The following is a 26,524-nucleotide window of genomic DNA, read 5'->3' as shown; positions in this document are numbered from 1 at the left end:
ACATTGGGATTTTTTCCCATAGTATCCAAGTCCCATAACTTTTGTTTAGGTTCATTCCTTCTATGATGTGAGGCAATTCATTAGGGCTAATTTGAGCTGTACATATACAGGCTAGTAGTAGGGACTGGATTGATGTCACAAAGACAGGGTCTGCTGTGTGGGTTGGTAGTACACTTTTAGGAGATAACAGTGGTCCTACCATAAGGTTGCCAGCAGCTGTTGTCAGCATTTGAACACCATAGTTCCTTAATGTTTTCCTTACAAATTTCCCTTAATAGTCTGAACCTATTATTAGGTGAATTGGATCCACTTCATCTGATGTTATGTTTTGATCTGCTAATTTATAGCTTTTATTTTGAGAAAGTCAGCAGTCTCTTTGTAACTCTTGATGGTTAAATTGGTGTTCATGTCTGGGATCACCAATGCTGTTATCTTTGTTATAAATTTGCCTAATTTGGTAATGGGTCGTACTAAGTCATAAGTTTGGATATTATTATCATTAGTTAGGAAACCCAAGATTTTTAATTGAGCCTGTCCTGTTTTTGATAGGTCTAAAGCTGTTATGGTTCCCTTGCTTTTAAAGCTTTCCTGTGCTCCTGTATCAAACAGAACCTTATCCTTCATCACTCATCTTTGACTAGTAATGCCTACTTTTGATACTGGAACTGCTGCAGGAGAGATGGGCTGGTTATTATCGGTCTCATCATGTGAGGCGGTTATTTTAGTTTCATATTTTCATTTTACCTCACATAGAGCAACATGGGGTGCATTCCAAAGAAGTTTATGTAAGCTTGCAACCCCCCCCCCCCTCTACTGTTTGGGACAGTCGATCAACTGGAACTAACAAAAAATGGCCACTTGCAGTGATCTTAGCAGAAGAGCTCACTGACAACCCTGTACTAGACATTATGGATGCTATTCATAGAAAAAATTATGTCTTAAGGAGGCAAGAAGAGGAGAGAGAAGAGAGGCCAGAATCCTGTGAGGGTCAGGAATTATGTTTTTTGTCAACAGTTCCCTCCCCTATGCATGGGAGAAGCATACTACTTCTCTGGCCTGTGAGGTTTCGTTGGCTCACAGTGACGTCATCACCCCCCCAAAAAACACATTCCATAATGTTACATAACATTACGTAAACCTCCTTGGAATGCTTCCATGATGTACAACTTTCTTACATATAGGGCACATATGCAGATTAGTTTTACAGTCCTTTATTTGGTGTGCCTCACTTAAATAAAATGTTCACCTTCCTATCTCTTCAAGCCTATTTGTCCTCCTCTCTACCCCTTGATGATTGCTGCAGCGTATTAAATCATGTTGTTCAGAGCAAAATGCACATTTCCTATTTATTGGCTTTTTTAGTTCAGAGCAAAATGCACATCTTCTATTTATTGGCTTTTTAGGTCTTGTTCTTTAGTTAGTGTGGGGTGGTAACTCTGTTTTCTTATTCACAGTGGTTGAGAAGGTACCTATTGTCTCTGTGGCATCATAACTTGGTTTGGTTTTACTGGGCAATAGTTAGATCTAGATTCACTTCCTTTAACCTTGTAGGGTGGAGTCTTATTCACCTGTTCTTGCTAAGTTTTATTAGAATCTATTTTACCTGGCTTGGATGTCTCATCATTGCTCATGTTCTTACAAATTTCTAGCAATGATTCATGTATTTCATTAAATGTGAAGTGGCTTTTTCACTATTTTAAATACAACATTTCTAATGTTTCCTTATTTAGCTTTCCTTATATTATGTTTATGAGCCAAGCTGCATCCTCGATAATATTATTTGTTTTCAGTGATTCTAATATGTTATTTGCATTTATCCTGAAAAGTTGTAAATTCTTATAATTACGGCTAGGGGATGTTAAGTCTAGGAGTTTATAGACCAGCTTGGTGGTCATTTGCTCCTTATCATCATAGTTCTCTCTGAGCAATTTGATAGCAATATCATAATTTTCTTCAGTAATGGCTAATTCAGAAACTGTTAGATAGGCAGTACCTTTTAGTTGGCTTAATAGGTGGGAGGATTTATTTATTTTTGTAATGTCTTATCTTTGATGGATTAATCCCTTATATTTATCCTAGAATAAGGGCCATTCCATGATGTTTCCTGCAGATTCTTATAATGTTCCAGCTGGTAGGGTTAGATTAGGGTGGCCTTTCACCATAGGATTAGGAGGAATGATGTTAGTTTTAAGTTACGTCTTATTAGTTCTAATTACTCTTCAAATTTAGTTGACTGTTCACTTTGATTAATTTCTTGATGTTCATAGTCTAACATAAGTTGTTCATAGCCTTCAACATTCTCCTCAGTTGCTAATTTAGCTTCAAATTGGTTAAATGTAGCTTGGTAACTACTCCATTTTTCTTTCATTGATTCTATTACCCTTTGTATTTTGCCATGGGCTAGTTAGTTACTGCCTATTAACTCATTACCTTCCTTGGTAGTTCTTGTTAACCAACCTTGTTTTTTTGCCAAAGATTTCTTAAAGATTTTGATAGACATGTTTGTGGATCTAATATTAAGTTGTTGTAATTGCTGGTTATTTGAACAGTGGCCTGCTTGCCCACCAGGTTGCTTGTTATTGTTTACACCTCCAGCTCCTCCAGAGAAAAACTGGTGGAGACGTATCAGAGCGTCTAACTTCATAGAAGCTGTTTTAGCTAGAGATGAGATGTGAAGTTTCCAGTTCAGATTATAAGTAAAGGACAGACTGAGGATGTTCAGTGTAGAAGAGGGTAACAGTTGAGTGTCATTGAAAAAGAGGGGATAGTTGTCTGGAAGGTTGTGTCGAGTTGATAGATGGAGGAATTGAGTTTTTGAGGCATTAAACAATATCAAGTTTGCTCTGCCCCAATCAGAAATTTTAGAAAGATCAGAAGTAAGGCGTTCTGTGGCTTCCCTGCGTGAAATGTTTACTTCCTGAAGGGTTGGACTTCTATGAAAAGATGTGGAAAAGTGCAGGGTGGTATCATTAGTGTAGGCATGGATAGGACAAGAAGTTTGCTTTAGAAGGTCATTGATGAATAATAAGAAGAGAGTGGGTGACAGGATAGAACCCTGAGGAACACCACTACTAATAGATTTAGGAGAAGAACAGTGACTGTCTACCACAACAGCAATAGAATGGTCAGAAAGGAAACTTGAGATGAAATTACACAGAGAAAGATAGAAGCTGTTTGGAAATCAAAGCTTTGTGCCAGACTCTTATCAAAAGCTTTTGATATGTCCAAGGCAACAGCAAAAGTTTTTACCAAAATCTCTAAAAGAGGATGACCAAGACTCAGTAAGGAAAGCCTTAATATCACCAGTAGAGCGGCCTTGACGGAACCCATACTGGCGATCAGATAGAAGGTTGTGAAGTGATAAATGCGTAAGAATCTTCCTGTTGAGGGTAGATTAAAAAACTTTAGATAGGCAGGAAATTAAAGCAACAGGACGATAGTTTGAGGGATTAGAATGGTCACCCTTTCTAGGAACAGGCTGAATGTAGGTAAACTTTCAGCAAGAAGGAAAAGTAGATGTTGACAGACGTAGCTGAAAGAGTTTGACTAGGCAAGACAGAGGCACAGTTTCGGAGAACAATTGGAGGGACCCCATCAGGTCCATAAGCCTTCTGATGGTTTAGGCCAGTGAGGGCATGGAAAACATCATTATGAAGAACTTTAATAGGTAGCATGAAGTAGTCAGAGGGTGGAGGAGAGGGAGAAACAAGCCCAGAATTATCCAAGGTAGCTTTTTTGTAAAGGTTTGAGCGAAGAGTTCAGCTTTAGAAATAGATGTGAAAGCAGTGGTGCCATCTGGTTGAAATAAAAGAGGGAAAGAAGAAGCAAAGTTATTGGAGATATTTTTGGCTAGATGCCAGAAGTCATGAGGGGAGTTAGATCTTGAAAGATTTTGACACTTTCTGTTAATGAAGGAATTTTTGGCTAGTTGGAGAACAGATTTGGCATGGTTCTGGGCAGAAATATAAAGTACATGAGATTCTGGTGATGGAAGGCTTAAGTACCTTTTGTGGGCCACCTCTCTATCTTTTATAGCACACCTTGTTCTTACAAGGTGTGTTGAACCAAGGTTTGGAAGGTTTAGGTCGAGAAAAAGAGTGAGGAATGTATGCCTCCATGCCTGACACTATCACCTCTGTTATGCGCTTAGCACACAAAGATGGGTCTCTGATACGGAAACAGTAATCATTCCAAGGAAAATCAGCAAAATACCTCCTCAGGTCCCCCAACTAGCAGAGGCAAAACACCAGAAGTACCTTCGCTTAGGGGATCCTGAGGAGGGATTGGAGCAATAGGACAAGAAACAAATATGAGATTGTGGTCGGAGGAGCCCAACAGAGAAGAGAGGGTGATTGCATAAGCAGAAGGATTAGAGGTCAGGAAAAGGCCAAGTCAAGAATGTTGGGCGTATCTCCAAGACAGTCAGGAATGCGAGTAGGGTGCTGCACCAATTGCTCTAGGTCATGGAGGATAGCAAAGTTGAAGGCTAGTTCACCAGGATGGTCAGTGAAGGGAGAGGAAAGCCAAAGCTGGTGGTGAACATTAAAGTCTCCAATAATGGAGATCTCTGCAAAAGGGAAGAGAGTCAGAATGTGATCCACTTTGGAAGTTAAGTAGTGAAAAAATTTCTTATAGTCAGAGGAATTAGGTGAGAGATATACAGCATAGATAAATTTAGTTTGAGAGTGACTTGGTAGTCATAGCCAGCTGGTGGAAAACTCGGAAGATTCAAGGGCGTGGGCACGAGAGCAGGTTAAATTGTTGTGCACATAAACGCAACATCCAGCTTTGGATAGAAAATGAGGATAGAGAAAGTAGGAGGGAACAGAAAAGGGGCTACTGTCAGTTGCCTCATACACCTGAGTTTCATTGAGGAAAAGATGAGGTTTAGAAGAGGAGAAGTGGTGTTCTACAGATTGAATATTAGATTTTGCAGAAGTTAATGAAGAAAAAGTTGAGGGATGTGTCAAGACACTTAGGGTTGTCGTCAGAAGGGCAGTCTGACCTGGGCATATTTGTGGCCCCATCCCCAGATGGGAACTCCAAGGCTGGTGTAGGAGTTGCCATGAATTTTGAAATTTTGAGTGAATGGTGTGTGTGTGTGTTATTAGTTGTTTGTAGTTTTGTGTGGAGGAAGAGAGTTGCTTTTAGAGGGCAGGCTGTGACTGTCCCCTTGTGTTGTGAGACATAAAGAGACACAGTTCAGTGAGGTCACAGCTGGATGTAATGATAAGTTCACAACACCCCCTGATCCAGTGCTATAGACCTCACTGGGAGTAATGATCATTTCAGCAGGTGTCTACTGGCTCCTCCTGCCAGAAAGACATTAATAAATCAGAAAGAATTCAGCATAGAGTAACAAAAATTATTCCAAGTCTAAGAAATAATCATATGAAGAGCATCTTAAAAAATAAATCTTTTCCCATTAATACAAAGAAAACTAAGAGGTGACTTAATACAGGTGTTTAGAATCATCATAGGCATTGATAACATGGACTGCAGTGAATATATCATGGTAGACTTATCAAATTACATACAAGGAAATGTTTGCAAAATTATTGGGAAATCCTTCAACTCATGAATCAAAAAAAATTTTCAGTCGAGTAGTAAATCTATGGAATGGGCTTCCTTGAGATATGATAGACTGCAATACTGTTGAGACTTTTAAATGCTGTCTTGATAAATATCTTGCCTGCAGTCTGCAGCTAACAGCGTTTGTTTGTTAGTGATTAACTTCCTTGCCCTCAGGAAATGGGGGTACCTCATTTCATCTATTTTCTTTCTTTCCTATAAAATTTCCTTTGGGTTTTTCTTCTCTAACCCTGTAAGGTATTTCTTTCCAACCTGTTTTCCTGTATGGTTTATGTCGTAGGGAGTGGAGGGTGGGGAGAGCCTTGTGCTTTCCTGTCCTTTTCTTCTACTATCATCTTAGTAGTCCTAGGTCATGTCACCTTGTGAGGACCACAAGATCTGTTGTGTCTTGTTTTTCTATGTAACTCTCTCTCTCTCTCTCTCTCTCTCTCTCTCTCTCTCTCTCTCTCTCTCTCTCTCTCTCTCTCTCTCTCTCTCTCTCTCTCTCTCTCTCTCTCTCTCTCTCTCTCTCTCTCTCTCTCTCTCTCTCTCTCTCTCTCTCTCTCTTTCTTTCTTTCTTTCTTTCTTTCTCTCTTTCTCTCTTTCTCTTTCCTTCTCTCTCTCTCTCTCTCTCTCTCTCTCTCTCTCTCTCTCTCTCTCTCTCTCTCTCTCTCGCTCTCGCTTGTTAGATGTAAGATACTATTGTGCTCAGATATGCCACTACACCAGTCAGTTTGTGCTCCACATTGTTGTGTTGTAAATGCTCTGTCAATCTTCTTGTTTCTCCCTGTACCTCATTTTTCATTTACACACACTTCATGTCAATTTCGTGAATAAGCAATTGGAGTGGTAAACTTTCTTTCACATTGCCTGTTGTCCTGTCATCACCTGCTCCTCTTCTCCCATTGCCAGTTCCTTTTCTCTCATCAGCTGCTATCCTTTTCCTTGCTGGTCACATGTCAGTCAGCAAAGGTTGATCACATGTGGCAGGTGCTTCAGGTACTGTGATTTCCACCATTTTTGGTTGGCTATTTTGTCTGTCATATAATCTCATAATACCAGCCTTTTTCACCTAAATTTTCAGCTTATCCTACTCCTGACCTGTTGTCGTGCTAGTCTCCAAAATATTTGCTCTGGTTTTATACTGAGGACAGAGAAAGAGGCAGGGAATAAATTCCTGCTTACTATGTAAGGAACATAATGCAGAAATTCAGGATTTTTTGGCAAGATCTGAGGACTTACTAAGTTGCCTTCCTACAGTCTGACTGCATTACATCAGAGGAAGATCAGGGAAACACACGGGTCCTTTCCACTCATATTGGCTTGTACAAATATAAACCCCTACAACTTTACAAGACAGACAGCAGCAGCAGTACTAGTTGTTCATTCTTTCTCACTGTTTCTGTCTTACAAGACAAGCAAGGAAAAAGGTGTGGAGGGGAGAGAGTGGTGCATGTGTGTCTTTTTCTCAACATGGCTGCCTTCTCTCTCCCTTTGTATGCCTTAGCACACTCCACTGTGGACAGTTGATTCTCCTCACTCCCACTAAACCACATTTAAGAAACTCCTTTCACTGAATATTTTCTCCTTGTATCTTGTTCTTGTCACTATTCTTTTTGTTTCATGAAGAATAAATCAGAACTTCATCAAAATAAACCCAAATGCAAGAAGAGTGTTACTAATCAACAATTTTAGAATGATATTGCATTTTCTTATTCAGCTACCATCTTTTAATGGCTTTGTGACAGCCTAGAGATTATGGAGAGTTAGCTGCATTTTTGTTAGATATTCTGTTCATTTTCTCAAAACTTTATTTGATGCAAATGGTCATCCCGCAAACATTTGTGGTGGCAGTAGACAAAAAAAAAACATGAATGCACTAAAACAATTGAGTGCAAAAGGATTTTTTTTTTATTTTCTCAGATTTTCATTGATATGATCATTTGTATTGATATATCAAACATATATTTAACATATTTTCAGTGACTGTTTCTGGAAAAAAAGGGGAAAGTGAGAAGAAAAACAGGAGAAAGAAGAAGGATCATGGAGAAGAGGAGAGTGATGAAGAGGTATGTGGTACATTATTCATCACTATTAACTGTAATTTATTACTGATAAGCCTTAATGCTTTAGATAAATTTTATAGTAATCATCATTTCAAACTTTTACCATAGATGGAGGAGAAAATGGAAAGCTTAAAGGTTGCGGAAGAAGCAAAGAGGAAAGTAGTCAGTGATGATGGAGTGTTTACAGTAAGTATTTAACTGAAAAAATTGAAAAAATTTGTCTTAAAGAATATAAATAAAAAGTTCCGTGGTATATAAAATGTATTATACTGTTTCTCCCTCTATTCTCCTTGATTCTAATCTAATCCATCCACAGGTTACAGTTGGACCCTCAAGCTCAGCAGGTGGTCAGGCCAGCAGCAATCAAACAAATACTGGTGGCAGCTATCCAGAAGTATTTGTGCCCCCACCCCGGATGAATGCTGGGGTGGCAGTGAAGCGTGGAACACTCTACTTGTATGGGGGCATGTTTGAGGACAACCATAAACAACTCACTCTCAATGATTTCTATGCACTGGGTGAGAAAAGATAGAGTTAGGCTGATGTGAGGCATAAAGGTGGATTGATGAGTTGCAGGTGTAGTTCTTAAATGCAAAGAAACAGGTAGCATTTATGTTGTGTATATGGAGTAAATTATGTATATATTTCAGAGGGCATTACATAAAAGATTATTTTGCTGATATGGTTATCTACCTTTCTATATCTGATATCTTTCTTAAAGTCTCGTTTAATATTTATTCTTGTCCTTTTATGATCTAATTCTTTCATTCTTCTCTCAGTCCTTTCTTTTATATACTCCTGCACTGTCCTATTTTAATGGAGATCATTATCTTGCACCCATTGCATTTATTACATATCTATACAGTTCATGTAGGGATGCCATAGAATGCCTGACTTTTGAATCTTTATGTAATTTGTGATTAGGGCAGAGAAAACTTACTGTAGTGTTTTCAATGGCTCAACAGTTCAACTCCTCCATATATCAACTCAACACAACATTCCAGATAATTATTCCATTTTTCTTCAGTGACACTCAGCTGTCCCACTCTTCTACACTGAACATGAACATCCTCAGTCTGTCCTTTTACTGATAATATAAAGTGAAAACTTCACATTTTGTCTTTTGCTAAAACAGTTTCTGTAAAGTTAGGTGCTTTGAGCTGTCTCTACCAGTTTTCACAATCCACAGCTGCTAAGTCTATACATGTATGGCATACCCTTCACATGTATGGGTGACTCATGGGGTTGCCTGCAATAAGACAGGGCCACTGCAAGAGGAGTGCAGAGTTGGTGTTGATGCCATAGTTGGAGCAGTATCCAGAGGCCTATCCTGCTGTTAGTGACAGTTTGAGTGAGCCAGAGTTGGGCTCATCCTTGAGTTGTAGTGCTGTAGTACTGTACTACAGCAGAGCCACCATAGAAAGCATATGACTTTGTTAGAGGTGTTGCAGAGGGGGAGGCCAGAGAGTTTGGTTTGAATAGTTTGTTTGTTGGTTTGCCTTACCCTGTGGAGCACCCTGGAGGTGGTGCTTAGGCAGAGTTGTCACCTGGTTTGGAGGCTGTGGGCTCTTGTACACAGTTCAAGTCCCAGTCTGGTGTGTTTGTGTGTTAGAGGTCACTGCCAAGGGCAGGGAGACTCCTAACTCTGCTGGGGAAATAGGAGTTTCCTTCCCTGTGAAGTGTACTGGAGCTCATGTAGTAAGCCACTCCTTTTGTTAGCTGAGAATACAGCTGCTAGCATACCTGAGGAGGGTTCTGTCTCTCAGGGACACATTACCCTGTTTGCTGCCAAGACAGGAGAGGACAGTGAGAAAGTAGATCAGGAGATATTAGTGAATAACAATATCCTGAATAACTGATCGAAAGAGGACAAAGGAGTGATGCTCCAATTTGATGTGCTATCTGAATTAAAGGAGGCATGGGTGTAGGTAGTACATGGAAGCCCAGTGGTTGGCCATTTTGGAGTTAGGAAGACTCAGGAGCAGTTGTGGCAGTTTTGGTGGCCAGGTGTGGCCACATTTATTGAGTGTTGCTGTGTTGGTCTGGTTGGTAAGCCTGTTTGCTTCCTGTCTGGGGCCCCTCTTCCCTGTGTTATGACTGGTGTTTTTATCCCATGCATGGAGACAATGAAAGATATTGCTAGCCTGATTCCTCCTTCCTCAGTGAGCTGTGAAGTGTTGTGACTGATGTTGGCATTGCAGCACAATGTCAGGAGGCACTGTCGAGTGGAGCTGCCTGTGGTGAGCTGTTCCTTGCTACTCATAAAGTGTCCACAGTATTGCTGGGGACTTGGTGTGGCCAAGCGATTCGTGAGTGTCAGGTGCTGGGCCCACATAGAGGACAGGGAGTCGGGTTTGATGAGAGTGAGTTGCACTCAAGAGCAGTTGCTGGAACCTGTTGAATTGGCCTGATTGCACATTGGCCAGGCTTGGTTTGGAGCTGGAGTTTGTTGTGTTGGGATGACCAAGTGTGGGAGTTTTGCCTTTTGAGTGCAGGAGTGGATGTGTTGCTTCCTGGAAAGGGGGCAGCTGTTAACTCCTATGTCATACGATGGTCAACAGGTAAAGTGATTTGTAGTAGTATTTTTATACCTGACAGGAAAGGACAAGCCTTGATGTGTCACACCAAGGAAGTGCAGTTTTGTTTGAGTAAGAGCAGGCAGGTGACCTCTAGTTTTTGCCAAGAAAACTTTAAGATTATCTATTTTATGGGTGTGACATGGAGGTTCCAAGGAGTGAGGAGTAAGCAAGGCTGGGTAGAGATAAGGGCAGTGATGGCCTGGTGGAGTAAGTAGTGTGTCCTCTTGTGATATGTAGTGGAGGGGCCAGTGACGAGATCCTGCCTTGTGACATTTCTCAGTGACTTAGCCAAGACACTTTACACTTTGCAGTGTTGGGTATCATCCTGATATTTACACACCTTAATGATCTTTCTCACTTCTCTGATGATATGGTTATTTAGTATGCTAATGACACACAATGTGTCCATACTGGTGATATTAATGATGTTCAAGACCTCTTGTGTAGAGGTGAAGAATGTGTAAAAAAGCTAATGGAAATCTTTATACTAAGAAATAGGGGAATAGAAATATAAAAATCACATTTGTTAGGCTTTAATCATCACTTCATGCCCAAACTCAGTCTTTTGTTACTTTGCCCTTTGTCTTTACTATTTTCTTCTGTCTTATAGGCATGGATATAGTGAGATTCTGGAAAAAGGAGGCATCCATAGTTATTCAGAACTTCTTCAGAACCTCTTCCAGGTTCTTGATGTTGCTTGGTTGTGATGGCTGCACTTTCTTTTTCATGTGGTTCCAGACATTCTCAATTAGAAGGAGGTCTGGGGAATTTCCAAAACATCGATCTTGTGTCCCTTCAGGAAATCAGGAAAGTCTTCACACCCAGAGACCTATGGGCAGGGACACCATCATGCATGAAAAGCTTGCATTTGTGGAAGTGAAAAAACAGGAGCAGCTGTTCCTTCAGAATATCAGTGTAATTGTTTCCCCTCATAATGGCATTCTTTGGTAGGAAATAGAGACCCACCATGCCCCTGTTTCCACTGAATAAGCCCCACACCATGATGCTGTCTGGGTGCTTGATGATCTTGACTGTGAAATTTGGGTTATACCAGGACATTTTTGGGGTGACAGATGAGCCTTGAGGTGTCCATAGCCAGCTGGAAGGTGCTCATATCACTGAACATGACCTCTTTCCAGTAGTCAGAGGTCCAATCCTTATACTTGCAGAAAAACAATCTCTTCTTGCACATGGCATCTGTCAGCAGAGATTCCTTGGCCATACAGTGAGATAATAAATTCAGGTCTCTCTGCAGACTATATTGGATGGTAGAGATGGCAACATCTTGCAGTAGTTCTGGGTGTTGTTTTTTTTACGTTCTCTGGCTGTTATTGATGGATCAAACATTACTTCCCTCTTTAATATCTCATCTGTCCTTGAAGTCTTCCATTTTCTTCCTGAGCCCTCTTTCCTCTTGGAAGTCATGCCATGCTGCAATGTTGTACCCGATCACTTGAGCAGTTAGATAGTCTGTCTGGACACCTTCAATTCAGGTGCTATGTCATGCCCTGCTCTTCTGTACTGAGCTTCTTACAACCCATTATCATAAAGGTGGGTGGATTTATAAGGGGGTGTACCTCAAGTGAAAAAATGCTAAGTCGGCTAATTCTTATTCTATATATATATATATATATATATATATATATATATATATATATATATATATATATATATATATATATATATATATATATATATATATGTGTTAGGTTAGGTTAGGTCAGGTCATCTAGCAGGTTTCCTTCCATTTTCCTTTCATTGACTTTCCCCTTTAATGTTCAAGCTCTAGTGGCTCACTGAGCTGGATCAGTGCATGGTATAAGGAGGGATGTCAAGGGTTGCAACATCACCACAAGCCTTGCCCAATATTTATTGCCTGGTAGCCTAATGCGAGCAAAAACTTTACACAGATTTTCATGCAAAGATTTTCATTGCAGAAGTTCTGTAAAGATTTCTATTGAGCTGACTGTAACAAGAATCATCTGACATTGAATGCTAACAAAATGCAATGCTGGCACTAAGTGACTCCTGTCACAAATCCCTCCTAACACTTGTATGCAGGTCGAAAGAAATGTAATCATCCCCATAGTAAATCAATGCAAAATGCAGGAGTTGACCTTGACAATCAACTGGTTGTGTATTGATCTTTTTTTTTTCTGGTAAATAATCTAAGCAGGTTTTTAATGTACTGAACTTTCTTATGATGTAATTAATTTGACAGACAAAAGTATATGTGCTCAGAAAAAAAGGATCTCAAAGTTGTAAAAAAGTAAACAGATGGCAGCTCGTCATATTGTCATACTGCCTCCTAGTATAGGGTAGACTACAACAGGGAATCTTAACTACATCTGGCAATCTCTGTGTAAAGTTTTTGCTTGCATTAGGCTACCAGGCAATAAATATTGGGCAAGGCTTGTGGTGATGTTGCAACCCTTGACATCCCTCCCCATACCATGCACTGATCCAGCTCAGTGAGCTACTAGAGCTTGAACATAAAAAGGGAAAATCAACCCAAGGACTAACCTAGTCAAACTGCATACTTGATCTTCATATTGATCGCTAAGCATAAGGGTGATGCCATTAATTTCTCATTAGTCTGACATGATTTACTTTAGAAAACCATAATAACATCAGTATTAAACAAATGCAAAAAACAACTCATACATTACGTGATTAACCTCCTCTGTAAGATGTGTGCTTTTTGTATATAATACCCTAATTTGCAGAGATCTAGTCATCCCTGTCTATATGGAAACAAATATTTTTTCCTCTATGCTATTTTTTCCTTCTGAAAAGGACAAATTTGGTCTTTGAACTTAATTAATTCCTGAATGCCATTTGAGATCTGAAACATTAAAAAACTGAAACTATTTTCCCCGTAAGAATCAATGTAAAACAGATTAATCCGTTCTCAGATATCCGTCCACCATTTCTTACCAGATAATGACTGACGTTCCCACTGCTAAGATGACTGCTCTACACCATCTCCAGCTTAGAAATTTTTATATACAGAAAGGATGTATTGAATGAACTTAGTGACACAAACTCATCAAAAGATATTCTTTAGACAATGCAGGCATTCTCTTTGTCACCAATAAAGTTAGGAAAGCCTTACAGAGTGACACAGAGAGGAGCAATCCACTCACCACCAAAATTAAGATGATCATAACACTTAGACATTTTGCTGCTGGGAAAATGCAGTTATGCTGTAGTGATGGCATTGTGAGTCACAAAGAGAGCCACAGGAGGTTCAGGATTATTCTTGAGCACTGAACTTTGTTTGTTTACATTAAGGTTCTTAAATCGGATTGCATTTAACTTATTTCAAAGATTGAATTACTCTCTTACCCTCTGAAGAAAATACTTATAGAAACTATAAATTAGTAATAAATGGCTGCTTTTCCTATGTCTTGTAGTATTTGAAATCAAGAAACTTTGTTCGAAAACTGAATTATGGTATGGCAACCAAAAGCAATTGTGAGTTGATTTTTTTGTTAAAAAAACTGAGTTATTCGGAAAGGGAGACGTTCAGTAACCAAGGTTCTACTGTATACCCTCCTTAGAATACATGATTTTAACTGCGGATTTCAAGTATTAGAGTTTGTTCTCTGGTCAAGAGATACAAGTCCTGTTTCAGCTCTCCAACAGAATCCTTGTTTACACACAAATAGTTGCTGGATCTCACTTGAATTAGGACACTGACAGCTGGTGGCTGCATTCCAGAGACTATGTGAAGCAGCCTCTTTCACTGCACCATGGATGTATTGCCAGGTAATGTACAATTATGACAAAATTTGCTGTGATAAAGGTACATCGAAAGAACATATATACATCCAGAAAATCCTTGCATCGTCCTTGATCATACACTTGTGGTAGCTTGTTAAAGATAACATTTTTGTCCAGTCAGGCAAATTGATGTTATGTAAATTGACAATATTATCCTCTTCATCATACTATTTATATTTTTTTGCAGTGATATGTAAATAATTTTGTTATATACTAGATCTGGTTTGATTTACAGTACAACACTACAGATGGGTAATTAATTAAAGATAATGAATGACAAATAATAACAATAGTGATAATTAGTAACAACATGAACTAAATATTCTGGTTACTCCAGTAGTACTACAGCATTCTATGGACAAAATCAAAGATCATGCCTCACTGGAAGTCTGGTGGACACATTGTAGCTACCAGTGATGCTGAAGTTAGTGGAGATGAGTTTGATGAAGTGGATGAAGTGTATGTCCCCATCATAGAAGATATGTTGAGTATGTGAAGCTTTTTCTTATGTTTGTGTTATTTTATTTGGTATCTTACATTAAGCTGTAAAAAACATACACATGTATGTGCATAATTACAAACATAGGCTTGTATGTTTAGATAGATATGTAGGGTAGGCAAATAAATAGATATATAGAATTAGATGGATAGATATATTATTTATAGATAGATAGATATAAAAAGAAAATAGGATACTTCAGTTGAAATACTTATCTAAGACACAATGAAATAAAGTATGAGCAACAGTTATTGTATAAAAATGAAAAACACATCAGATAAATGTAAAAAAAATTATATCATCTTCCATGAATTGCTTTTTTGTATTTACAGCAGCAGCTGATGACAGGGAAGAAGTGAATGATGAGGACAGTGAAACAGTAGTGATTGAAGTGAATGAAGAATCACCACAACCAGTAGAGTCAAGAAGAAAAAGAAGCCTGTTCAAATTTTCTGGAAATATCTCATCCAGAAAAGATACACCAACTGTACCAGCATTTGATGAACTAAACATCAGTGAAGAAGATAGTATTATATCAGAGGCTTGTATTTTACTTATTTGACACAACTGTCATAAACTGTTGGCTACAGTACTGACAGTCAACAACTGCATTGGAAGTCCCTTCTCATAAGCAGAATAGTTTCTGTTAAGACTGTCAAAGTCCCTGATGTATGTTGGAAAAGATATCAAGATAAAGAGAAGGACATTCAAATGCTGTAGACAGTGCCTTTGCTGAGAAGACAAAAACTGGAAGAACAACTAAGAAAATTCCAGAAAAAGACATATGGCAAGAAGAATGTTGGGCATTTCCCTGTTTTCATTGCAGATAGGGGTACATGCAAGTTGCCAGGCTGTAGCAGAAAAGTACAAATGTACTATATGAAATGTAAAGTTCACCTATGCTGTGATGCAAGAAGGAACTGCTTCTATGATTTCCATACAACTCAAAGAGGCACATAAAGATTGTGAAAAAAAAAAGATATCTAAGTCAGTTTATGGAATTATATATACATATATATATTTTTTTTCAGAGGTGTGAAAATATAACATGAATGGTCAGAATAGACATGAGAAGTCATTCACTTATATTTTCTTTCATATAAGGTATAAAATTTTAAGAAATTTTAGTCTTGTAATATTATTCAGACCATGAACTTGCCATATTCCTGAATGGACATTATGTCTCCTTTATGAATTTTTTTTTAAATTGACCAATAAAAATTAAGAAACATTCTTGTATGTTTATTTTGGATTTTAGAAGAAAGATAATGATATTCAAGATTTTTTTTGAAGATGGAAAATATTTCAGAAAGTATAAGGATGTGCATACCATAAAGTCAGTACAAGGCAATATTTGCCCTGTTTCTATTGACAAATCACTTCATTATGATTTACTGGTATAATTTTTTGCTTCTGAATTATCTTACTTGTACTTGTTGTCACAAGGTTTGCAGCCATTACTAGTCATCTAAAACCACAAATTATCATAAAAGCATAGACATAGCATACTTCATCTTTAAGAGCATTAACATATTAAGCGTCATACTTGTAACACTGAATATAACAGCTGAAAATTTTTAAAAAATACAGCCTACAAAGACATGGGTTACAGTGGAGTGGGCAAGGAGCACGTCAGTCCATATGATTTGTGACGTCACATGGGAGGATGCAGCCGTTCCTGGCATGATAATAATTCAAATTGATTAGTGTTTTTTTTTTCTCTCTCTCTCTCTCTCTCTCTCTCTCTCTCTCTCTCTCTCTCTCTCTCTCTCTCTCTCTCTCTCTCTCTCTCTCTCTCTCTCTCTCTCTCTCTCTCTCTCTCTCTCTCCCCCCCAAAATACAGAAAATTTAATGATATTCCAATAATTACTTGTGTCTACTTTATTATCTTATGTAATTTTTACATGACCTGGAACCAGTCCGTTACATGAGTTTTGGCATATACATCAATGGGGTCAGAAAAATACACATCAGTAATTATGGAAATAGAATTAAACCTAACTTCAATAAAAACAGCAGAATTGCACAGATTTAGACACTAGTTTTGAGCACTATAAATTATGTTATTAAAATTTGTGGCACAGATAATACAACACAAAGTACAAAGACTTCAAGATTTTGCAGCTAGATTTGCATTAGGTGTAGAAGCTAAACGCAACCATGTCACTCCATATTTAAAAGAACTAAAATGGCTTTAGATCAAGCAAAAAGTACTTATTTGTGTTAGGTGTTGCTATGTAATATGAAACACAAAATTACCATGCAGGTTCCTCACACTGCCAACAGTTTGTAATTTGAACAAGCATACTATCAATACAAGAAAACAGTCCCTTCAAGCTGCCAGACTTTCTTTCTGGAACAGCCTCCCCTGTGATGTGCAAAATACCACTTCCTTGCCTTCTTTTAAAAAGTTGCCTTAAGAAATACCTCTGACATCTTCAGATCCAGATATAAATTTTACTTTTAATGTTAATTGTTTATATCTTAACATTTTAATAGCTTGTTGGGTTTATTATTTTTATCAGTATCTATTTATTATGATATCTCATTATTCTTTTATCACACTCATCAGTTTTAGCACTTTTACTATACTCTATTGTATTTTTATCTTTATCATTGGACTACTCTGTACTGCAGACATTATATGTACATAAGAGAGTACCTCTTGTAAAAATGGAAATAGATTCTGATTCTCTCTCTCTCTCTCTCTCTCTCTCTCTCTCTCTCTCTCTCTCTCTCTCTCTCTCTCTCTCTCTCTCTCTCTCTCTCTCTCTCTCTCTCTCTCTCTCTCTCTCATGCTTTTGGCATCCTTAACAGTCTCAGTCAGTCTTGTCTTTACACACACACACATAGAGAGAGAGAGAGAGAGAGAGAGAGAGAGAGAGAGAGAGAGAGAGAGAGAGAGAGAGAGAGAGAGAGAGAGAGATCCACAACCTCAGTGTTTCTTTAATGTGGAGGAAGAGGTGGAGACAGAGTTTTTGTTATCTGAAAATGTGGTTGTGGACACTGATGCAGATCCGTTGTACTTTAAAAAACATAGATGTAGATAGTATTGTGGATAGTTTTTTTTTTTTTTTTTTTTATAGAAGGCACCAGCCAAGGCCAACAAAACTGCAATAAAGAAAAGGCCTACTGAGGTACCGGTCCCCAAACAGAGTCAAAAGCATTAGTCAAAAATTACCTAACTTGAATGAGTTCAAATCATAGGAATGTAGAAATACAGAAGCAGGAAGGGAGTTCCAGAGATTACCAGAGAAAGGGGTGAATAGTTGAGAATACTGGTTAACTCTTCCATCAGAGAGGTGAACAGAATAGGGATAAGAGAAAGAAGAAAGTCTTGTGCAGTGAGGTCACAGGAGGAGGGGAGGCATGCAGTGAGCAAGATCAGAAGAGCAGTTGGCATGAAAATAGTGGTAGGAGATAGTAAGAGATTTAATGTTGCAGCAATGAGAAAGAGCATGAAGACAGTCAGTTAGAGGAGAAGAGTTGATAAGACAAAAAGTTTTGATTCCACTCTAAAAGAGTGGTATGAGTGGAACTCCTCCCGTACATATGAAACATACTCCAAGCACAAACTGATAGGGCCTCAATACAGAGTTAGCAACTGGTGGGGTGAGAAAAACTGGAGAAGATGACTCAAATTTCTTAACTTCATTGAAGTTCTTTTAGCTAGAGATGAGATGTGAAGTTTCCAGTCTAGATTATAAGTAGAGGATAGACTGAAGATGTTCATTGTAGAAGAGAGGGACAGTTAAATATCACTGAAGGAGAGGAGGTAGTTGTCGGGAAGGTTGTGTCAAGTTGATAGGTGGAAGAATAGAATTTTTGAGGCATTGAACAATACTAAGTTTGCTCTGCCTTAATCGGAAATTTTAGAGAGGTCAGAAGTCAGGTGTTCTGTAGCTTCACTGTGTGAACTGTTTACTTCCTTAAGGGTTGGATATCTAAAAAAAAAAAGGTGGAAAAGTGCAGGGTGGCATCATCAGCATAGGAGTAGATAGGACAAAAAGTTTTAGATAGGCAGGATATTAAAGCAACAGAATAGTAGTTTGAGAGATTATAATGGTCACCATTTTTTTTTTTTTTTTTTTTTTTTTTAGGAACAGGCTGAATGTAGGTAAACTTCCAGCAGAAAGGAAGGGTAGATGTTGATACACAGTTGAAAGAGTTCAGTTTGGGAAAATACAACTACAGAGGCACAGTTTTGGAGAACAATAGGAGGGATCCCATCCGGTCCATAAGCCTTCTGAGGGTTGAGTCCATTGAGGGTATGGAAAACATCACTGTGAAGGATCTTAATTAGTAACTTGAAGTAGTTAGAGGGTGGAGGAGAGGGAGGAACAAGCCCTGAATCATCCAAGAAGAGTTTTTAGCAAAGATTTGAGCAAAGAGTTAAGGCAGTGGTGCCATCAGGTTGAAATAAAGAAAGGAGAGATGAAGAAGCAAAGTTATTGGAAAAGTTTTTGGCTAGGTGCCAGAAATCATGAGGGGAATTACATCTTGAAGTATTTTGACACTTTCTGTTAATGAAAGAGTTTTTGGCTACTTGGAGAACAGACTTGGCATGATTCCTGGCAAAAATGTAAAGCACAAGAGATTCAGGCAGTGGAAGGGTCAGGTTCCTTTTGTGGGCCACCTCTCTATCATGTATACCACAAAAACAGGCTGACCACAGTTTGGAAGGTTTAGGTTGAAAGAGAGTGAGGAATGTACACCTCCACACCAGATACTATCACCTCTTATGTACTCAGTACAGATAGACAGGTCTCTGACACAGAAGCAGTAATCATTTCAAGGAAAATCAGCATAATACCTCCTTAGGTCCCCCCAGTTAGCAGAGGCAAAGCAGCAGAGGCACCTTTGCTTTAGGGGGTCCTGAGGAAGGATTGGAGTGATAGGAAAAGTTATAAATATGAGATTGTGATAGGAGGAGCCTAATGGAGTAGACAGGGTTATGGCTTAAGCAGATTTAGAGATTAGGAAAAGATCAAGAATGTTACATGTATATCCAAGACAGTCAGGAATACAAATAGTTGTTCCAGGTGATGGAGAATAGCAAAGTTAAAGGCTAGTTCACCAGAATAGTCAGTGAAGGGAAAGGAAAACCAAAGCTGGTGGTGAACACTGAAGTTTCCAAGAATGGAGATCTCTGCAAAAGGGAAGAGAGTCAGGATGTGCTCTACTTTGGAAGTTAAATAGTCAAAGAATTTCTTATAGTCATAGGAGTTAGGTGAGATGTATACAGCACAGATGAATTTAGTTTGAAAGTGACTAGTCATAGCCAGATGGTGGAAACTCAGAAGTTTCAAGAGCATGGGCACAAGAGCAGGTTAAGTCAATGTGTACTTAGACGGAACATCCAGCTTTATATTGAAAATAAGAATAGAGGAAGTAAAAGGGAACAGAAAAGGGGCTACTGTCAGTTGTCTCAGACACCTGTGCTTCAGTGAGGAAGAGAAGATGATGTTTTGTAGAGGAGAGGTGCCGTTCAACAGATTGAAAATTAGATATAAGGCTGGGAATGTTCCAAAAATTAATGAAAAATTGAGGGGGGATGTCAAGACATTAAGAGTGTCAATATCAGGAGAGCAGTCTAACCTTGGGACATTTGTGGTCCCCTCCCTGGATGTGGACTCCGAGGTTGGTGTAGGAGTCACCATATTACTTGAAAATTTTGAGTGAGGGGTGTGTGTTTAATTAGGTGCATGTAGTTTTGGGTGAAGGAAGAGTTTTTATAAGGTCTTTAGAAGGCAGGCTGTGACTGCCCCTTTGTGTTGTAAGACGCAAAGGGAAACGTTCAATGAGGTTAAAGCTGGGTTATGATAAGTTCCCATCACCCATTATCCAGTGCTTCAGACCTCACTGGGAGTAATTATTGTTTCAGCAGGTGCTTACTGCCTCCACAGATGCTCCATAGGAGGAGGCAGTAGACACCTGCCGAAACAATAATTACTCCCAGTGAGGTCTAAAGCACTGTTCAGGGGGTGCTGTGAACTTATCATTAAACCCAGCTGTGACCTCACTGAACGTTTCCCTTTGTGTCTCACAACACAAGGGGGCAGTCACAGCCTGCCCTCTAAAGACAACTCTCTTCCTCCACACAAAACTACAAGCACCTAATAACACACACACCCTTCACTTAAAAATTTTAAAATCATCATGGCGACTCCTACACCAGCCTCGGAGTCCCCATCTGGGGAGGGGACCATAAATGTCCCCAGGTCGGACTGCCTTTCTGTTGACGACCCTAAGTGTCTTGACACCCCCCTCAACTTTTTCTTCATTAACTTCTGCAACATTCGCGGTCTAAGATCTAATTTTCAATCTGTAGAACAACACCTCTCCTCTTCTAAACCTCATCTTCTTTTCCTCACTGAAACTCAGGTGTCTGAGGCAACTGACAGTAGCCCCTTTTCTGTTCCCTCCTGCTTTCTCTATCCTCATTTTCGATCCAAAGCTGGATGCTGCGTTTATGTGCGCAATGACTTAACCTGCTCTCGTGCCCATGCTCTTGAATCTTCCGAGTTTTCCACTATCTGGCTACGACTACAGAGTCACTCTCATGCTAAATTTATCTGTGCTATATACCTCTCACCTAACTCCTCTGACTATAAGAAATTCTTTGACAATTTAACTTCCAAAGTGGAGCACATTCTGACCCTCTTCCCTTTTGCAGAGATCTCCATTCTTGGAGACTTCAATGTTCACCACCAGCTTTGGCTTTCCTCTCCCTTCACTGACCATCTTGGTGAACTAGCCTACAACTTTGCTATCCTCCATGACCTAGAGCAATTGGTGCAACACCCTACTCATATTCCTGACCGTCTTGGAGATATGCCTAACATTCTTGACCTTTTCCTGACCTCTAATCCTTCTGCTTATGCTGTCACCCTTTCTTCTCTGTTGGGCTCCTCCGATCATAATCTCATATCTTTATCTTGTCCTATCACTCCAATCCCTCCTCAGGATCCCCCTAAGCGAAGGTGCCTCTGGTGTTTTGCCTCTGCTAGTTTGGGGGACCTGAGGAGGTATTTTGCTGATTTTCCTTGGAATGACTACTGCTTCCGTGTCAGAGACCCGTCTTTGTGTGCTGAGCGCATAACAGAGGTGATAGTGTCTGGCATGGAGGCATACATTCCTCACTCTTTTTCTCGTCCTAAACCTTCTAAACCTTGGTTTAACACAGCTTGTTCTCGTGCTATACATGATAGCATGGTGGCCCATAAAAGGTACTTAAGCCTTCCATCACCAGAATCTCATGCACTTTATATTTCTGCCCGGAACCATGCCAAGTCTGTTCTCCAACTAGCCAAAAACTCCTTCATTAACAGAAAATGTCAAAACCTTTCAAGATCTAACTCCCCTCGTGATTTCTGGCATCTAGCCAAAAATATCTCCAATAACTTTGCTTCTTTTTCCCTCCTCTATTTCAACCAGATGGCACCACTGCTATCACATCTATTTCTAAAGCTGAACTCTTTGCTCAGACCTTTGCTGAAAACTCTACCTTGGATGATTCTGGGCTTGTTCCTCCCGCTCCTCCACCCTCTGACTACTTCATGCCACTTATTAAAATTCTTCGCAATGATGTTTTCCATGCCCTTGCTGGCCTAAACCCTCGGAAGGCTTATGGACCTGATGGGGTCCCTCCTATTGTTCTCTGAAACTGTGCCTCCGTGCTTGCACCTTGCTTAGTCAAGCTCTTTCATCTCTGTCTGTCAACTTCTACCTTTCCTTCTTGCTGGAACTTTGCCTACATTCAACCTGTTCCTAAAAAGGGTGACCGTTCTAATCCCTCAAACTACCATCCTATTGCTTTAATTTCCTGCCTATCTAAAGTTTTTGAATCTATCCTCAACAGGAAGATTCTTAAACATCTATCACTTCACAACCTTCTATCTGATCGCCAATATGGGTTTCGTCAAGGCCGCTCTACTGGTGATCTTCTGGCTTTCCTTACTGAGTCTTGGTCATCCTCTTTTAGAGATTTTGGTGAAACTTTTGCTGTTGCCTTGGACATATCAAAAGCTTTTGATAGAGTCTGGCACAAAGCTTTGATTTCCAAACTACCTTCCTACGGTTTCTATCCTTCTCTCTGTAACTTCATCTCAAGTTTCCTTTCTGACCGTTCTATTGCTGCTGTGGTAGATGATCACTGTTCTTCTCCTAAATCTATTAACAGTGGTGTTCCTCAGGGTTCTGTCCTGTCACCCACTCTCTTTTTATTATTCATTAATGATCTTCTAAACCAAACTTCTTGTCCTATCCACTCCTACGCTGATGATACCACCCTGCACTTTTCCACGTCTTTTCATAGACGTCCAACCCTTCAGGAGGTAAACATGTCACGCAGGGAAGCCACAGAACGCCTGACTTCTGATCTTTCTAAAATTTCTGATTGGGGCAGAGCAAACTTGGTATTGTTCAATGCCTCAAAAACTCAATTCCTCCATCTATCAACTCAACACAACCTTCCAGACAACTATCCCGTCTTCTTCAGTGACACTCAACTGTCCCCCTCTTCTATACTGAACATCCTCGGTCTGTCCTTTACTTATAATCTGAACTGGAATCTTCACATCTCATCTCTAGCTAGAACAGCATCTATGAAGTTAGGTGTTCTGAGACGTCTCTGCCAGTTTTTCTCACACCCCCAGCTGCTAACTCTGTACAAGGGCCTTATCCGTCCATGTATGGAGTATGCTTCACATGTCTGGGGGGATTCCACTCATACTGCTCTTCTAGACAGGGTGGAATCAAAAGCTTTTCGTCTCATCAACTCCTCTCCTCTAACTGACTGTCTTCGGCCTCTCTCTCACCGCCGCAATGTTGCATATCTAGCTGTCTTCTACCGCTATTTTCATGCTAACTGCTCTTCTGATCTTGCTAACTGCATGCCTCCCCTCCTTCCACGGCCTCGCTGCACAAGACTTTCTTCTTTCTCTCACCCCTATTCTGTCCACCTCTCTAATGCAAGAGTTAACCAGTATTCTCAATCATTCATCCCTTTCTCTGGTAAACTCTGGAACTCCATGCCTGCTTCTGTATTTCCACCTTCCTTTGACTTGACTTCCTTCAAGAGGGAGGTTTCAAGACACTTATTCATCAATTTTTGACCACTGCTTTGACCCTTTTATGGGACTGGCATTTCAATGGGCATTTTTTTTATTAGATTTTTGTTGCCCTTGGCCACTGCCCTTCCTACATAAAAAAAAAAAAAGAAAAGTCTCGCTGAATATGATATTGTTACTGCACTTACAAAAAATTTCCAGATGTGAAACCTGTTTTTTTTCTTTCCACAGACCTGAACAAGTTGGATGAGTGGAGGATCATCATTCCCCTGGATCCAGCAGACTTTGAGTGGTTTGAAAGTGAGGATGAAGATAACAATGAAGATAGTGATGATGATGATGATGATGATGATGATGATGATGATGATGATGATAAGGAAGAGGAGGAAGATAATGGTGATGAAATGGAAGTAGAAACAAATGACATGGAAATAGAGTAAAGTTATACCTCCTTATTTACTTTTTTTTTTTTGTTGATGTTATGACATGCCATTCTTTAATCATCTTGAATGTGTTTTTGTCTTGTGTATTGTCTTGAATGTTTTTTTTTCTTTTTTTCATTTTTTTCATACAAGCTCATAATTATAGTGCTAAAATACTGCACGGTAACTAAAAGCATTTGTACATTTCTAATACCATATTCCAATAAGGCACTCCCTCCAAGGTAAGAGATATTGTCCAGTAGAAACAAAATCCTCCCTCATTAAGCATCATTTGAAGCCAGGGTCGCAGAGCAATACACATGAGCACCAACCATTTCATTTTGAAATGGAAATTTATATGAAAGTACTAATGTAGAAATTTTATGGGAAGTCAAGATTACTATATTGATAGGTGCTTCAGTTCAGCAGTAGCCATATACCCTGCCACTTTCATCCTCAGTGTTATTTCCTGCACAAAGCATCTTTTTTGCTAGCATTCTGCATTATTGCTTTATTTTTTAGAGTATTGTACTATTATTCTCCAGGTAAGTTATGTCCAGTGAATGTGAATAGGTTGATGGGATTGAGCAACAGCCTTCCACAAGTGAAGGTATTGTTCCTAAGCTGTTTTATTCAAAGAGAAGACAAAAGCTTTACAGCCTCACAAGTCTAGGTGAAGACCTGTACTACTAATAACTCTGATAATGAAAGTAAATCAAGTTCATTTATAGCATATGACTCCATTCTTGATCCCTATTGTATTCTTGGTGATGTTACTGTAACAGGTGCTGATTCTGAAACAAATAAGTGAGTTTAATGGAGGGCCAAGTGGTATTAAGTTCTGAATAAACATTAGATTGGTGCACCAAGGTCAAATTCCCAGCAAATCTTTCCATGTTCCCATCTTATAATGGGAATGACACATTATAAAAAAAAAGAGTTGCTTTTTGTATCACAATGTTAACTATATGTAGAAAGAAACAGTGGCAGGACATGGATCAGAGGAAATATGTAATTATTTACTAAGGAGCTTGAGTTAGAGCAAAATGTGAACTTCAACAAAATTACTGCTTTTGCAAACTAGGTAAAGCAAGGTAAAGCAAGAACATTGCCTTATTATTAACAACATGAAAACAATTTCACAGTGGCAGATGAAACAACTGATTTCATTTTTTTTTTTTTATTCATTCTCAGGCTATACTTGCATGCCATCTTTATATTTTTGTTTATTTATTTATATTATGTATGAGGAGCACTGGTCAAAGGCAACAAAATTTTGAAAAAAAAAAAAAAAATGCCCACAGAAGTGCCTAGGTAGCCCCCAAAGCAAGGCCAGAATGAATTATCACCATGTAACATGATTTTTGTCTTTGACAAGCAAGTCTCATTTTCCAACTCTTCATTGCAAAACAATAGAAAATGTCCATTATTCCTGTCAATTTACTTTTGTGGTTTTTAGAATGATTTTTGCCCAAAAATAGCTAAATTTCACCATTTTCACCATCTCTGAACAGAAAATAAAAAAAAAACATTCAAATGACACAAATTTATTTTAAAGCTTCTGAAACTAATTTTTAGGGTTAAAAATCAACAGTTTTTCTTGCTTTGTGTGAGTACAACAAATCACTTTCATGTATGAGTCCCCAAATAAAGTCTCTCATCATGTTTTCATTAAAGGATCCCTGATATCTCTGTTCAAAGTTCATTATATCTTGGTGGGAGTGCTCCCCTTATTCCTCTGAATATGCTCCCATATTCTCCTTGAAGTTGTTAAGGTGAGCATCTAGGATATGGACCTTCAAGGACATTCTGCAGCCCATCTCACCATAACCTTTCACTAAAGCTTTAACCAGTTCCATATAGTTATCAGCCTTGTTGTTGCCAAGCTCTGTACTACTGCAATGAAACACTCCTAAGCTTTTTTCTCCTTTTTCTGTGAGCTTCTGTAGAAATTCTGAGCACTCCATAATTTTCCTTACTTATGGTCCAGTGAAGATACCAGCTTTCACCTTTGCCTTGGAAAGCTTAGGAAAGAAGTCTTGAAGATATTTGAAGGCAGCAGACTCCTTGTCAAGAGCTGTAACAAACTGTTTCGTGAGACCTAGTTTAATGCGTAGTAGAAGAAACAAAACCTGAAGATTCACCAATGGCTCTTGTTTGATATTGTGTGCTCCCATTGTAGTGTCTCCTTTGAGGCCAGTGCTTTCTTTGGTAATGTGCTGCTCTGTCTCTACTATCCCAGAGGCAAAGAAAACAGGAATTCTTGGTTAAACCTCATTGCAATCACATCAAGAAATCCACCATCTTAAAGTCTTCAATAAGTTTCCAGCCATACTTGTTCAGTTTCCAGTAGAACCTTTACAGTGCTGTAGTCCTTAAGATGTACAGAATGAACAAGAGGCAGAGATGGATACTTGTTTCCAGGCTTGTGGAGGAAAGAAAACATGGCTGGCGGCTGAATTGTAAACTTTTTTTTTTCCTGTGAATTTTTTAAATTTTGTCCTAAATTTGGGACAGTTTTACTTAGTTG

The 26,524-nt window shown here is 39.1% G+C and overlaps 1 protein-coding gene across 8 annotated transcripts in view; it reads left to right on the top strand.

Annotated features, from left to right (window-relative positions):
• The window catches only part of LOC135111535 (kelch domain-containing protein 4-like), a 147,585-nt gene extending 122,485 nt beyond the window's left edge, over nucleotides 1-25,100 (top strand). For 2 of the 8 annotated variants that reach the window (XM_064024944.1, XM_064024945.1), the window contains 4 exons: nucleotides 7,555-7,640; nucleotides 7,746-7,823; nucleotides 7,954-8,155; nucleotides 23,804-25,100. In XM_064024944.1, coding sequence (XP_063881014.1) covers nucleotides 7,555-7,640; nucleotides 7,746-7,823; nucleotides 7,954-8,155; nucleotides 23,804-24,012 — 575 coding nt within the window. In that variant the 3' untranslated portion in view covers nucleotides 24,013-25,100. Of the gene's footprint in view, nucleotides 1-7,554; nucleotides 7,641-7,745; nucleotides 7,824-7,953; nucleotides 8,156-13,853; nucleotides 13,988-14,339; nucleotides 14,491-14,833; nucleotides 15,735-23,803 lie in introns of those variants that run through there. The other 6 variants (XR_010273768.1, XR_010273769.1, XR_010273767.1 and 3 more) reach the window with 6 other exon arrangements.
• Nucleotides 25,101-26,524: the final 1,424 nt, after the last annotated feature.

This window comes from Scylla paramamosain, chromosome 22, assembly GCF_035594125.1.
Source record: "Scylla paramamosain isolate STU-SP2022 chromosome 22, ASM3559412v1, whole genome shotgun sequence".
Taxonomy (NCBI): Eukaryota; Metazoa; Arthropoda; class Malacostraca; order Decapoda; family Portunidae; genus Scylla; species Scylla paramamosain.
This window is presented reverse-complemented; position numbering and strand designations above follow the sequence as displayed.